This window comes from Grammomys surdaster, unplaced genomic scaffold (assembly GCF_004785775.1).
Source record: "Grammomys surdaster isolate TR1022 unplaced genomic scaffold, NIH_TR_1.0 125974, whole genome shotgun sequence".
Lineage (NCBI taxonomy): Eukaryota > Metazoa > Chordata > Mammalia > Rodentia > Muridae > Grammomys > Grammomys surdaster.
In genome coordinates this window covers 850,886-864,606 of record NW_021620791.1, presented here as the reverse complement: position 1 = coordinate 864,606, position 13,721 = coordinate 850,886, and the positions used below count along the sequence as shown (strand labels likewise).

The window sequence follows — 13,721 nt, the reverse complement described above, 5'->3', positions numbered from 1 at the left end:
ATGTAAATATCTGTAATTTGATCCCAAATGGGTCATAACTCATGGGTTGAGAGTCGCTGCTCTACAATAAAGGTTAGGCCTAAATTTCTGACTCTAAATTATTCTTCCCAATCTCACATCTGATTTTTATTATGCAATAAAATACCCATTGATACCTATTTCAGGTCACAAACACACAATCCTAATATATTCATACATAAAGACAAAACCTAAATGTCACTCCTCCACAACTGGATACTCACAGTCAGCAGCAGTAAAATTAGGCAATGAGTCGTAACTTTTCTCACTGTTCATGATGTCCTTTGAAAAAGAAAGAAAACAAAATCTGAAATGTAACTTTCCTTAGATGAAAAGAGTATATGTATAGAGTACTCCAGCCAAACAGAACATGTATTTATCATGTATTAAGATGTATTAACAGGAAACAGTGGATCACAGCTGACACCCTAAATGTGCATGCACCACTGTGGTACTAAGCCATGGCAACGACCCAGTAAAGGAAGGGTAAACGTTTGGGTCTGTGATTCCCAGACAGTTGCCCTGTAAGTCTCCATTAGAGCGCAGAGTTCTCGATTTTCAACACTTCTTAGTCAATCCTTCATCCCTACCCTGACAAAATGTGTCAACTTTATCGGTAAATATCCAAAATACACACTACCAACAATGGGTCTAATTACTTCCAAGCCTTTGCTCCTACCTCAGTACCACATTTGACTTAGGAGCTGGCTTTTTCAACACCAATCTTCTCCAATAATATTATTATTGTTAGATAAGACCCGTCTTCAATGCAATCATTTAAAAACAAGACCTGTAGAACCATGAGCATGTGAATGTAATTGTAATGAAAGCTAGCAAATATAAAAATAAAATGTAAAAATTTTATATACTCTAACCCTGTGGATACCAGAAAAAGAATCAGAGACAAAAGGAAGGAGCTGACCAGCTCCACCTTGTTCCACCACCCTGTTTCTTCATCAGCTACTTGCAACTATCAGCTTCAAACAAAGCACTTCAGAAACAGACTATTCAAATGCCCACAGAAAAGTGGCTTCCAGAACTAAAGATAGGAACTTGAAGTCAGGGGCACTCACTGGGCACACCACAAACTGTACTAGCTTCTCTGCTACTCCAGGTGCTTAGATTTCCGAAGTATATGCTTTTCTCTGCTCTATCTGTGTCTAGAGAGCCCAAGATAGCCTTGAATATAAACAGTGAACAAATACTAGATATTAATATCAATCTTTATAGAAGTTTACTTAACAAAACAGTATAAAATTACTATTAATGTTATTCAACAAGAACCAAACACAAACTAGGTTTGGAATAAAGTTAAAAATTAATAATTACAGCAACTAACAGCCAGGACAATGGATGCTCTTGTGTATGTCTCCTTCCTGAGGTGTGTACTGTATAACACTGGATGTGCATCATCATTTTTATAGAGGGTAAACAGTTACATACACTGTTTCCCTTACTTACTGTTGAAGCCTGAAACCCACATCTTCGATCTTACATATTACAAGCAACAGCTGTAATAACTGCTGGTATAAATAAATGATTAGTATCCTAACTGCACAAAGGGTAAATAGCACCTTCAAGAACAGAGAATACAAGCAGCCACCTTTCCAACATGAATACATCAGTAATGGCCAGCTCATGCACAAGTGTGCCTCAGCTACCTTGTGACCAGCATTCCTTTCACACATTAACTGGATAGACAACATCCACAATAGCTCAAAGCGGGTAGGCTGGTAGTGTGCTGTAAAGCGTTCCTGGCTTGGAGTCCCACCCCACTGTTAAGGGTTCCCTCACACTAGAAACTAACCTCCATGATCCCAGCATAGTATGAGAAGGGAGTTATCCTCAGCCCCTTCACCATGATGTCGGATAAGTGGTAAGGGTACAACATGAGATGATCACGACTGTACTTCAGCAGCTCCTCATAGTATTTGCGCTCATCTTTCTTGACATGCTTAACTGCAAGAATAGGAAAACGCCCAGGTTTCTCAGGTTTCCTACTGCTTCACTATAAACACAGCATGAAATACACACCTTTTAGCTTTGAAGCATATACAAACAAGACAAGACCAATCAACTGTTGGAACAAAGCAACAATTCTATCTCACACACAAAAATGTGAGTCTTCATAGTGTAAGTGAAACATAATAAGACATATAAATAGAGAAAAGAATTCTTACTAAAACAAGAAAACAGTATAAAATCAACATATATAAGCTGTAAGTCTTACACCTTTGACCACATCACTTCATAAGATAGCCAGACCAGACTAGTTTTCAAGGAAAACTTTTAAAAATCATTTTCTGATTTTGTTTTTGTTTTGTGTGTTACAGACTGAAGCCAGGGCATGTGTCCACCACTGAGCTGTAACAGAACTAGCTGTGAATTTACTCTATAGGCTAGACAGCTTCGAACTTGCAATTCTCCCAAGTCAGCCTCCCAAGCAGCTGAAATCACAGGCCCATTCCACCAGGCTTCCTTATTTGTCTGTCCATTCCTGTGGAGGAGGAGGCCACGCTCCTCCAGCACTCCTCAGCATATTCGCCGTGTTCACTTAAATGTGTGCACACATGTGCAGTGAAGGATAACTCCAGAGACCAGTTTTCTCTCTCCACCGGGTAGCTCCTAGGGACTGAACTCAGGTAGTGAGGCTCAGCAACAACCGCCTTTTCTCACAGAATTCATCTATCTCTCAGACCCTCTACTGACAGGGTTTCTTACTGATACCAGGATTCACCATGTAAGTTAAGCAAGCTAGTCAGGGAGCCACTGGCATCTGCTTGTCTCTGCAACCCCAGGGCAAAAATTAGACACCTGCTACTACGTTTATCTTTGTAATGTAGGCATTGAATACTGTATTCAGGTGCTCACATGGTAAGCACTTTACCAAACTGAACTATCTCCCTTGCTTCTTACCACGTTGTGTTTTTTAAATTTAAAAAGCTTTCTAAATTCAATTGAAAATACCTGTATGGAAACTCTCCAGAGTATTAATGCTTAAAAGAAAAGTAACACATATCATGACACAAAATAACCAAACTAGTTTGACAAAAAAGAAGTTCTTTTTTATCTGTAGGGAGGGAGGAAAAAAATACTGCCAGAACTAACTAGTTCTGACTAGTTAAGACTTATTCTAGTTATTCTAGAGTTTTCATTAAAGTTACAGAACTCAGGAAAGCTATGGCGACAAAATAAAACCTAAGTTTGAAAATGATCAAGAACTTGTGTCCTTTTTCTTCTCTGGCACATCCCCTCACTCAGACAAAGAGGACATCAAGAGTAAGATTTTTATAGGAAAATGGACCTATAAAAAGGAATTCTCATCACACTTATGAACTGTTATTAGGTAGAATGACGTAATCTGAAGGTTCTTAAAGTCCGTACATGGAGAAATTTCAGATCTATGCAGATCATACTGATCTAAGAGAGATTTATAAAAGTGAAAAGACAGAGAGTCATCTCCATCCCAGGAGAAAAACGTCTCTACTTACCTAGGTTATTTCTGTAGCGCAACTGATTGCGGATACTGTACAAAACAACCTGTTTTTCATATTCTCGCTGTGAGTTTCCAAGACTCTAAAAGAAATTGCACATGGCTATTACACAGTTTCTAGATGGTACTATTTTTACCATAAAATTAAAAAATAAAGAAGAGCCCTATTTTACCTTGGCATCTCTAACGCCCAGAACTGAATAAGCAACACATTCTTAAGTTTTACTATGTTAACTTTATTACTATGATATTAAAACAAGATCCCACATGTTTCTGTGCAGTTTGCCTTTCTACAATGATTTACTTTCCTTCCAGAATATCCCAAATTTAAGTGAAATGGATATATGGGTGTACAGATGGGTGGGTGGATGAGTTGGGACAGGGACGGCCGTGCTCAGCCAGGACAGGTATACAGGAGCTATTTCCACCGGTAGCATCCCAAGTTCTAGAGGAGGGTGCACTGTGGAGACACTACCCAACACCCTCTGTATAGCAGCACGGCTCCTGTCAGTAAGGAAGATCACCGAGGGCTTCAGAACGGCAGCACCTCTGTCAAGGCTATGCTCCCAGGTCAGAGTATCTTCTCAGGAAACACACATGCACTGTACACAATCATGCGGTCCTGCTGCAACCACGGCAAGTTCCAAACTTGAGGCTTTGGACTTCCGGTTCAGAGTAAGTTTACGTTTTTTTTCCGGCATGCCTCACTGGAGAACGTGAGCTCTATTACCACGTGAGCACTAGGACCAGGTGTGGAGCATGTGATCGGCCCATCGATACATGTTAGGGCTCACAAATCCCTAAAACCAAGTGAATACTTTATTTTTCCCTCAAGAAATGTATCTGTTCAGCAACTGTTTGACTCTCTACCCTTCTCCAAATCTCCCATCGTTTTAAACCACCATTACCACTACAGACCCCGATAGCAGCACAGGGAGCCAGCCACTTCACTGAGGGATGCACACAGGAAGGCCTGCTGGATGCGGCCAGCCGGGCTTCACAGAAGAGGAACTGGAACAGGCAATGTGGGATGACCGCTAGCTTACAGAGCACTCCCCGTGCAACACATAACCCCAAAAGCAAACTTCCTACCCTCAAGGCGCCTACGAGCCCCAATGTAGACATCCCAACAGGTACTTGTCTACAAAATAAATACAGGTAGGTAAATAAAACCACATCTTAAACACTGATCCACCATAGAATTTCACTTTAAATGAAAGAACTATACATTGTGTTAAACAATGAATACCTGGTATTAGTAAACTATAGGAAATTCCTGAAAGCAATGGCCTGACTTACATTTTTTTCTCCCAAAGCTCTGTACATGCTCAGCCCCCATCTATAGCTTTTCAATATACCTTCTAGAGTCTGGTATGACCCTGGGGTGGTGGGTGGAGGGGGTGGGGGAGAAAGCTAGTAGCTTGTAAGATTTTTTTTTTTTTATCCAAGTCTCCTTCCTCCAGCTTTTCAGAACTGGGAAATGAGTCAGTTCCGAATTAAGCCTACCATAACTGACTAGAACATACTTAGTATTTACAATACCAAAAGACATATTCTTCCTACATCTGTCAAACGATGGATGCCTCATATAAGGAAATTACAGAAAAATCCTGAAAATTCTTTCCATACCATAAGGAAATCACCATTTGTAATACAGTTGTGATTTTTATAGTCTTTTAGGAGTCATCTCAAACCAATGGCTCATTACCTCTGACAAATAGCTACTAAAAAAACCAATGTACACAGATGCTTAGGGTGCAAAACCTAACTCAGAATCTAAACAGTAAAGGCAGCGTGGTGGGGGGATGGCTGTGGTGTGTGAGAGGTGACAGTGCAGGGACAACAGGGCAAGTGCATGACGGGTGGCGGTACAGGGTGACAGCTGTGATGTGTGAGGGGTGACAGTGCAGGGTGACGGCTGTGGTGTGTGAGGGGTGACAGCACAGGGATAACATGGCTGTGGTGCATGAGGGGTGACAGCACAGGGTGACAGCTGAGGGTAGCAATTCTGGAACTAGGGGTTTATAGACAGTGGCAGACAGTGAGAGGACTGGGCTTATCTCAGCGCCTCTGTCCACACTACAGGCATTGTGGAGAGGATGAGAAACCAGACAGAATGGTGATATCATCTAAAGTGGACCTTAACTTCAAGAAACCATGGTAAGGCTGGAGAAGGTCTGCAGAAACAAATGTGTACAAACAAAGGCCACATTTAGCCTAACTCAGAACTGGGCCTTTCAGTGGTTTCACATTCAAAAACTAACCAGTTTATATTTGAACTTAAGTTTTAGCACTGTCCTATGATTATATTTAATAATAACAATTAAGTTTGAGGAGGCTTTTGCCAATACTAATAGAATCAGTTATTTATGTTGATTATAAGCTATTTAAAAAGGAAATAAGGGAAATTTATCCTATTCGTCTTCAACTATGTCTCAGAACATATCTGTCTAAAGAACAAAAACTGCCAACCTCATTCAAACTTAAGAGGAACGTATTGCTTTTTTTTTTTCCAAGTTTCAGAAACAGAAACTGGACATCTTTGACATCTTAAAAACCTTTGCCCCTGAAACACACCTTGCTATTATCTAGGGTTCTGGTGTCTTAAAAGTATTTTGTCATGTGATGCCCACCAGATCCTTAACTCATTCCCTAGAACTAGGACCCAAAGTAAATCACAAGAATCATAAGACCATTACCACCACCATTCCATACATTCAAAAAACATATCTGCTGCCCGTCACCAAGAGAAACCAGAAAACGAGCAGAACTGAACAAGAAAAGGCGGGCAGCGAACCGGTGCCTTGGATGTGGCACACATACGGGTAGCACACACATCAACGCCTTCCTAAGAGCTCAACTCACCTGTCCTGTTCCGTACTTTCATCAGTCCATTTACTCTGTTTCGGATAAAACAGACTCTCTATGGACAAGGGATCTTTGTCTAAGTGCTGCAAACTATCTGCATCCAAACCCAGGCACAACAACTAGTAGGTGTTCAGTAAGTGCTACTGAGCAAAACCACCATTCACCACCGTAAGCACCGTATTTATTTAAAAATAAATAATAAATAATAAATAAAACCCCACAGGTCATGCTCCCTTTGACACATCTTTTATAAACCCAGCCTGTCTAGAGGATGAAGTCCGACAACACAAAGCACACATACCCTTCCAAATCAGGCCTGACTACCCTGCCAGCCTCAACAGCTACCACCTTCACGCATTCAGTCAACATTTCCAAATGGATCGAAACACAACTCCGAACTTCGGTGATTGTTCACGGCTCTGGAGACTTGCTCTTCCCTCTCCCCGAGGGTGGAAGGTCTTCGTTCCTCATCTTAGTAACTTTTATTGGTCTCCCAGGGCCAACTTTAAATGCTTTCAGTTACACATGCAACTCTAAACCGGCACCCTAACCCCTAGATACGCTACAGAGGAGGTGCGTTTGAACTGTCGCCTTGTACCGCCCTCGCCCACCACTCTTAAGTTTTGGGGCCCGGGGGCTTTATTTTAGATCGCAGGCGCCTGGCTTATAGAGTCTGTGGGCCATCCCTCCAGCCTTCTCGGAAGACAGCGCACACCCAGTTTTCCCGAGCCCCCGCCGGCCCGCAGGTCAGGCGACAGCGAAGCGGGGCGGAGCCATACCTGTTTCACGTTAGTTGGCAACTTGCTCCAAGGATAATTGTGCCGGATGTGGAACTCAACGTCGATGTTCATGATGCCAGAGCCCAGGCCCGCGGTGGCCGCGGCTCCCACGCCGCCTGCCGCCCGCGAGCGCCCGGCCCGTCAGCGGAGCCTGCAGGTCTAGGCCGCACGAGCACGGCGCCGCCCCATGGCCAGGCCTCCACAGGTCCGCGCGGCGCGGGCCACGGGGCACGGTGGCGGCAACTACGACCCGTGCCTCAGCAACTCCAAGTTTCTTCCTAGTTTCGGCCTGCCGGAAATGGCTCTGGGCCGACGTCACTTCCGCTCACTGGCCTACGGCGGAGAGTGGAGCTCCGCCCCCCGCACGTGGTCGAGCGGCGCGAGGAAGGCGGGACGCAGAGACCCTCCGGAGCCCCGCCAGCTGCGCCTGCGCCCTAGGCTAACAGAGGCTCCTTAATCCGCACCGCTGAGCTTGTGTGACTCAGTTTCCTGAAAGTGTGTCTCCGGTGGCCCTGGACAGATGGTTAAAGCACGGCGGTCGGTTGTCTAATCAAAAACGCTGCTAATGGAAGAACCACTCTCGCCTGCCGAACCACCCTGCCGGAACAAGACAAGGTCCTGGAGAACACCGAGTATGCCTGGGCCCCTACCCATTGGCCTACAGTCGCTAGCGGCGTCATCCCTTCCAAGCATTGGCTGTATCCTGGGGATGAAGAACGTTGGACTCCTTCCAAGATCCAAATTCTTAAAATGGAGGGATTTGAGGTGCAGAAATTTTAACTAGCTTCGATCCCTTTTTAAACGCGGAACTAGGATGGTATCCCTACAGCTCTCCTGAAGTCTTTGGGAACGGTTTCTTCCAGAGTGTATTTTACTTCCTAAGCAAGCTCATTTAACTGCAAGACATAACTTCGGTGTTTCTTTGTCTAGTTTTCGTTTTAAAGCAATGTCTTTAAGTCATGTTTTGTTATACACTACTGATACGAATTGAAAACATTTAAGATGCCTAATCCATACCTCAACAACTGGCAAGTCTGAGAGATACTATTATATCTAATTATTTGAAACTATTATGGTACACACTGCTCTTACATACGTGTACTGGTCTGGTTATCCAATTGCAGTAGCTTCATATCCTGTTGAGTTCAGTACATAGCTAAAATGTACTGAACCCCAATAATTCAACAGCCAATAATGCAACAGTATTCAAAGGTATGATCTGCCTGCTATGTATCAATCCCTTGCCTTGCAATAGATTCGTATCTCTCAACATTCAGGAAACATTGCCACAGCTACTAGCCCTATCAGAAGAAGAAAGTGAAGTTGGCAGGGTTACAAGATCACTCAGTATGACAGAGCCCACTGGTTTTTAACCATTCATTATTTTATGTATGAGTGTTTTGTCTGCATGTATAGGTGTGTGCACCACCTGTGTGCCTTGTGCCTTCAGAGGCCAGAAGAAGGCATCAGATATCAGATACCCAGAAGTTGAATTTCAGACAGCTGTTAGCCTCCACCTAGGTGCTAAACAAAGGCAGCAAGTGATTTTAGCTGCTGAGCCGACTGTCCAGACCCAGCCCATGGCTGTTTACTAGGACCATCCGTTGACTTCCTCAGGAACAACCTTCATAGGAATATTCTGTCTCCTACTCCAGCTTAGGAAAGTTCATTTAGTGTTAGTGAAATAGTTTCCCCCCTACATTTTTCATAATTCTGCATATGGAACAAACAGTATTCTTCAAAACCTTTTTTATCTTGTATAATGTACGTAACAAGAAAATTAAAGACATCTTCATGTTTAAATCCCTACAAATCTTTTATTTCAGCTGCTGGTAACAGTTAACTTGACATGAACCTATCCATCCTTTTTGTATTTCAAATAATAAATCTAATTTGAACTCAACAGAAGCTGGTAATGGTGAATGGATGCCTGCTAAATCAGTAGAGACCTTTGAAACTCTTACCATGGTCACTTACGAAGGCTCTCAGTATGTAGCCCCTGAAAGCAGATATTTGAAGGAGGAAATAGCATTAGTTCAAAGCTATGTGACAGGAAGAAGACAGGTAACAATTCCTTCAGAGTGGGAACTGGTAACAGTTTGACTTATAAAAACACAAAATGCTTGTGGAAGGGCTGAACTGCCTCCATTTCCCTCAAGGTGGCTAGAAAGCAAAGCAATTCTGGTCATTCATCAACTAACCCACAAGGTCCAGGACCTGCTGTGTGGAAACTCCAGCAACAAGACTGCTCCCCCACCCACACTCCTCCCCCTCCCCCGGGGAACAGAAAGGAAAAACAACTACCAAATGGATTCCCTGGGCAGCACTGGTGACCTCACTGGACCTTTTAGGAAAACAACAAATCCCATTCTTTTAAATTCCTGACTCCAGTCTCTGTCTTTCAACTTCTAGAGAGATCAGAAACTACAGCGCGTTGTTGCAAGACCCATCCACAAGCAACCTTCCAAAGATACCTTCTGGGTAAACAATAGCTTCAGACATGCAAATGTCATGTGCTGCCTTCTCAGCCAACTATAAAAGATCAGATTAAAGAAAGTTACTCAACTGGCTTGAGCAACCTGAGCTAGTTCTTAAAATGTAATGATAACCTCATGTAGGTCAGGCTGGCCTTGAACTCACTATGTAGCGGAGGATGTTGCTGAACTCTGTTCCTCCGGACTTTATCTCCTCAGTATTAGGATTATAGGCAAGTGACACTAGATCTGGCCTGGCAATCTACTCTTTAGAAAAACTATCAAACTATTTTATCCCCAAAACCAATGGAGATAATGAGAAGCAGCAACTTTTAGCTAAGGAGCTGTTGGATAGTCCCACTCACAGAGCCCAGATTATCATGCCCTGTGACAGGAAGAGTTATGGTTCACAATGATTCCCATGTCCAGAACGTAGAAGTGCTTTCTTCATGGCAACGTGATTAAGATGCCCTTGAGATAGGGAAATTATCTAGGGCAATCTAAACAGTATAGGGTGACCATAGGGCCCTTAACCAGGGAAACCAGTGACTGATGGAAGTGGACATCAGCGGTTTGGGACCACAGCCAAGGTTGTGGAAAGCTACTAGGAGCCAAAAATGGAAATGGATTCCTCCCTAAACCTCAAGAAATGCTCCTACCAAGACATTTGAATTTCTGATCTCCTTGACTGTAAGATAATAAATTCTTACCATCGAGCTTTTAACGTGGTGGTTTGTCACAAGAGCAATAAGATATTGCTATACTCTCAACAAAATATTCCCATACCCAGACAAGAGATGTATAAATTTATAGGACCACAGTCTCCCAGTTCCGAATGCAAATACCCTCTGGAGGAATAACCCTTTCTTAGCATTAATATGGGAGGGAAAAATAAGTTATCCTTTTCAGAGAGTGATTTGAAAGAAAAAGAAATGCTTGGAGATTAAATGGGGTCAGAAAATAGTTTCTAAAGGCAATCGTATGCGTTTTAAATTTCACACTTTTTCTGGGCCTGTCCTTGGCTGTGAGTTTATTTCAGACAGCTTTGGCTTTGTTCCACGGACTAGTTCATCACCCCACACATCTGCATTTGGTTGATCATACCTCTAAGCTTTTGTCCTGGCTAATTTCTCTGCCAGCTTTCCCATACCTCGGAGCAGGAAGCTCTGTGTCCCTCACAGATTGCCTTAGTGTATGTTCTTCATTGCAAAGAATCACTGGCTAGCCATTTGGTGTGTGTTGTCTGTCTCCCTCTAGAGAGAAGGACTTTGTTTCATTCCGAAGTCTCTTTTCAGTACCTCGAGTACTTCCTGCATACGTGCTTAGTATTACATGCGTTGAATGAATGGAGCTGTGTCACAGCTGAGCCTTGCCTGACATCTTGTTCAGAATGATAACACATCTCCAGCCCTCTGCCACCCAACACACTGCATTATTTCCATAAAAGGGGATGGGGACATATTGCCATCTGATATGGTCAATAAGCAATTTGATTGTTTTAAGTCATCATATTTGTTTGATCAAAGCTTCCCAAAGTCGTGGGTTTTCCTCTGCTTGCTGTTCAAGCTTACATTAGCTCAGGCACTCAATAAACACTGAATGGATAGAAACACGGAGCAGAATTCTCATGAAGATCTAGAGGAGTCTCTTGAAACGTTGGGAAGCCCTCAGCATTTCCCACACCAGCCCATGGAGCTGGACAAAGACACATGGACCAGAGCCCCCACCCATTGGAGAGGGTAGAAAGAGTAGAGTAACACAGGACGTGCCTTTTGCATGATGGAGTTTCTGTGAATAGTGAGTGCAATGTGATTCAAATTTGTAATTCCAGCACTCGGCCTGAGACAGAGGATTGCTGAAAATTCCAGGCCAGCTTGAACTACATGGTGAGTTCATGGCAAGGATAAGCTAACAAGGAGACCCTGTCTCAAAAAGAAAAAGAAAAGCAGTTTCTGAGCTGTTTCCTTTGCAAATGATGGCAAGCAAGTGAAGAGATACGGCAGATAGGCACTCTTCCACACAGTCTTCTAAAAACTCCAATACTCCATGCTATGTATAAATATAGAATACTCTGTGTCTATCATCTGGAGTTAGTTTGTGTTCCAAACAGTCACCATCTGATGTGGAAAGGAAGATTCAAACCAAAAGGCCTCCACGTCAAAGGAGGACAGTTGTAGTACTGAGGGTGGTCACCAGGGGCTGATCTCATACAACATTTCGACATTTGAAATCTCTGGTGTCTTCTGCCTATTGCCTCTTATCGAACTCATTCTAACGGGCCTGGCAGTCTTTAGAATTCATCTTCAGTAGTTAATAACACCAAATGCTGTTGATTATGCTTTCAAAAGTGTATCACGTGGGCTTACTGGGCAGTGATCCAGCTGAAGTCAGTCCCGTCTCAAGGTCCCCATTCATACCGTTAAGTAGCTCCTCACAGAGGACCACAAGACAAGCCAGCCAGCTGTAATGAGCAAGCTATTCTTAGTTGAAAATATTTTTACAGTGTCTATGATGAAAAGGAAAGTCTGTCTGAAAATGAATCAATGTCCCAAAGTTTTTGTTTGTTTGTTTTAATCTTCTTTTGGGTCTGTGTTCCAGGGTTGGCTTTGCACTTGCCTCAGTCTCTCAAATGCTGAGGTTGTGGGTGTGAGCCACCATACTGGCTTGGAAAAATGGAGACAGAAGAGCTAAAATGTTGAAAGCCATGACAGTAAGAGGTCTCTGGAAAGTTCCTCTAATCTGTCCACATTTCTCCAGAAAGTCAGGTAATTTAAATCTGTAGATAATGTTGAGGGAAGGAAACACAGAATTTTAAAGTGTGGACATTATTTTTAAACAGAGACACAGTCCTGATAACACTAGAAGCACTTGAGAAGTTGGTTTTGTTTTGCTTTGTTTTTAAATACCAGTATTCAGATCAATCAGATGTCAAACCAGTGGGAATATGTCAGAATCCCTGGAGTTGGAAACCAGGTGCTTCCTATTTATAAAGTATCTCCACAAGTTCTGATGTGTAGGAAAAGTTGGCAACTACTTAGAAAAATCTTTAAGCCTTAGGTCCTCAATAAACATTCGTTACATGAATTTCTAAAATGAGTGAGATTGGACAAAGATTAATAATATCCAATTCTAATTCTCTAAGCCAATGATTCTGCTGATCAGATACAACGATCCAATTTATCATATAATAATCAAAAATATCATGCTTGGGCAAGTATAATACTTCATTCACATGTGCAAGATGATCAACCCAGTCTGAGTCCCCTACTATAAGAAATGAGTAGCTTCAGCCCGGGCGGTGGTGGCGCATGCCTTTAATCCCAGCACTTGGGAGACAGAGGCAGGCGGATCTCTGAGTTCGAGGCCAGCCTGGTCTACAGAGTGAGTTCCAGGACAGCCAGGGCTACACAGAGAAACCCTGTCTTGAAAAAAAACAAAATAAATAAATAAATAAAAATTGAAATAAAAAAATGAATAGCTTCAACACCCTCTGAAGACCAAGGAAATACTTTTCCCATCCTTCGACAGCAATCAGGAGACTCATAAGTCAAAAATGTATACACTTCTGAGCCAGCAAGGAGACTTCCTGGGTTTGTGTTTGTCTCACGAATCTGTCTCTTTGGTCTGGCTTGTTAGGATGCTCAGTCACAGCTTAGGACTTGGCTGGGATGGAGCTTGTTATTCCCTTCTGCATTATGTCGTTTACATGGTTAGCAACAAGGAACTCTGCACCGCTGAGCAAGAAATACCAGGTTGTCTGCAAGCGTGCACTGTGATCAGAGACTCAAGTGTGGAAGAGCAGGATGGTCCTGTAACCTCTCTAAATGAGATCTGAGCGACAGATAGGGAACGTTATTGGCTATGGCTACGACTGATTCTGGGAAAATGTCAGTGGCTGCATCTTGGCTGTGGAAATGTTTGCTCCTCAGTTCACAGAAATGTGAAATTGTCTTTCCTGTAGGTTTAACGAGTGACTACATCTTTTAAGAAACTATAAAACCATGGTACACACTAATTTTTATTCTTTCTTTTTCTTCATTTTTTAATATGGAAAGTCTTTTGAATTATATACCTAGGGAAAATGTGCTC

The 13,721-nt window shown here is 42.8% G+C and overlaps 1 protein-coding gene across 4 annotated transcripts in view; it reads right to left on the bottom strand.

The window, feature by feature from the left end:
• Fam91a1 (family with sequence similarity 91 member A1) overlaps nt 1-7,440 on the bottom strand; it is a 39,930-nt gene extending 32,490 nt beyond the window's left edge. For 3 of the 4 annotated variants that reach the window (XR_003709528.1, XM_028753846.1, XM_028753848.1), the window contains exons 1-4: nt 7,159-7,271; nt 3,510-3,594; nt 1,826-1,977; nt 243-300 (exon numbers count right to left, since the gene is read on the bottom strand). Coding sequence is in view for 3 of the 4 variants with exons in the window: in XM_028753846.1 (XP_028609679.1) it covers nt 243-300; nt 1,826-1,977; nt 3,510-3,594; nt 7,159-7,230 (367 nt within the window). In the remaining variant the exon portion in view is untranslated. Of the gene's footprint in view, nt 1-242; nt 301-1,825; nt 1,978-3,509; nt 3,595-7,158 lie in introns of all 4 variants that reach the window. The other variant, XM_028753847.1, reaches the window with a different exon arrangement.
• Between the last annotated feature and the right edge of the window lie 6,281 nt (nt 7,441-13,721).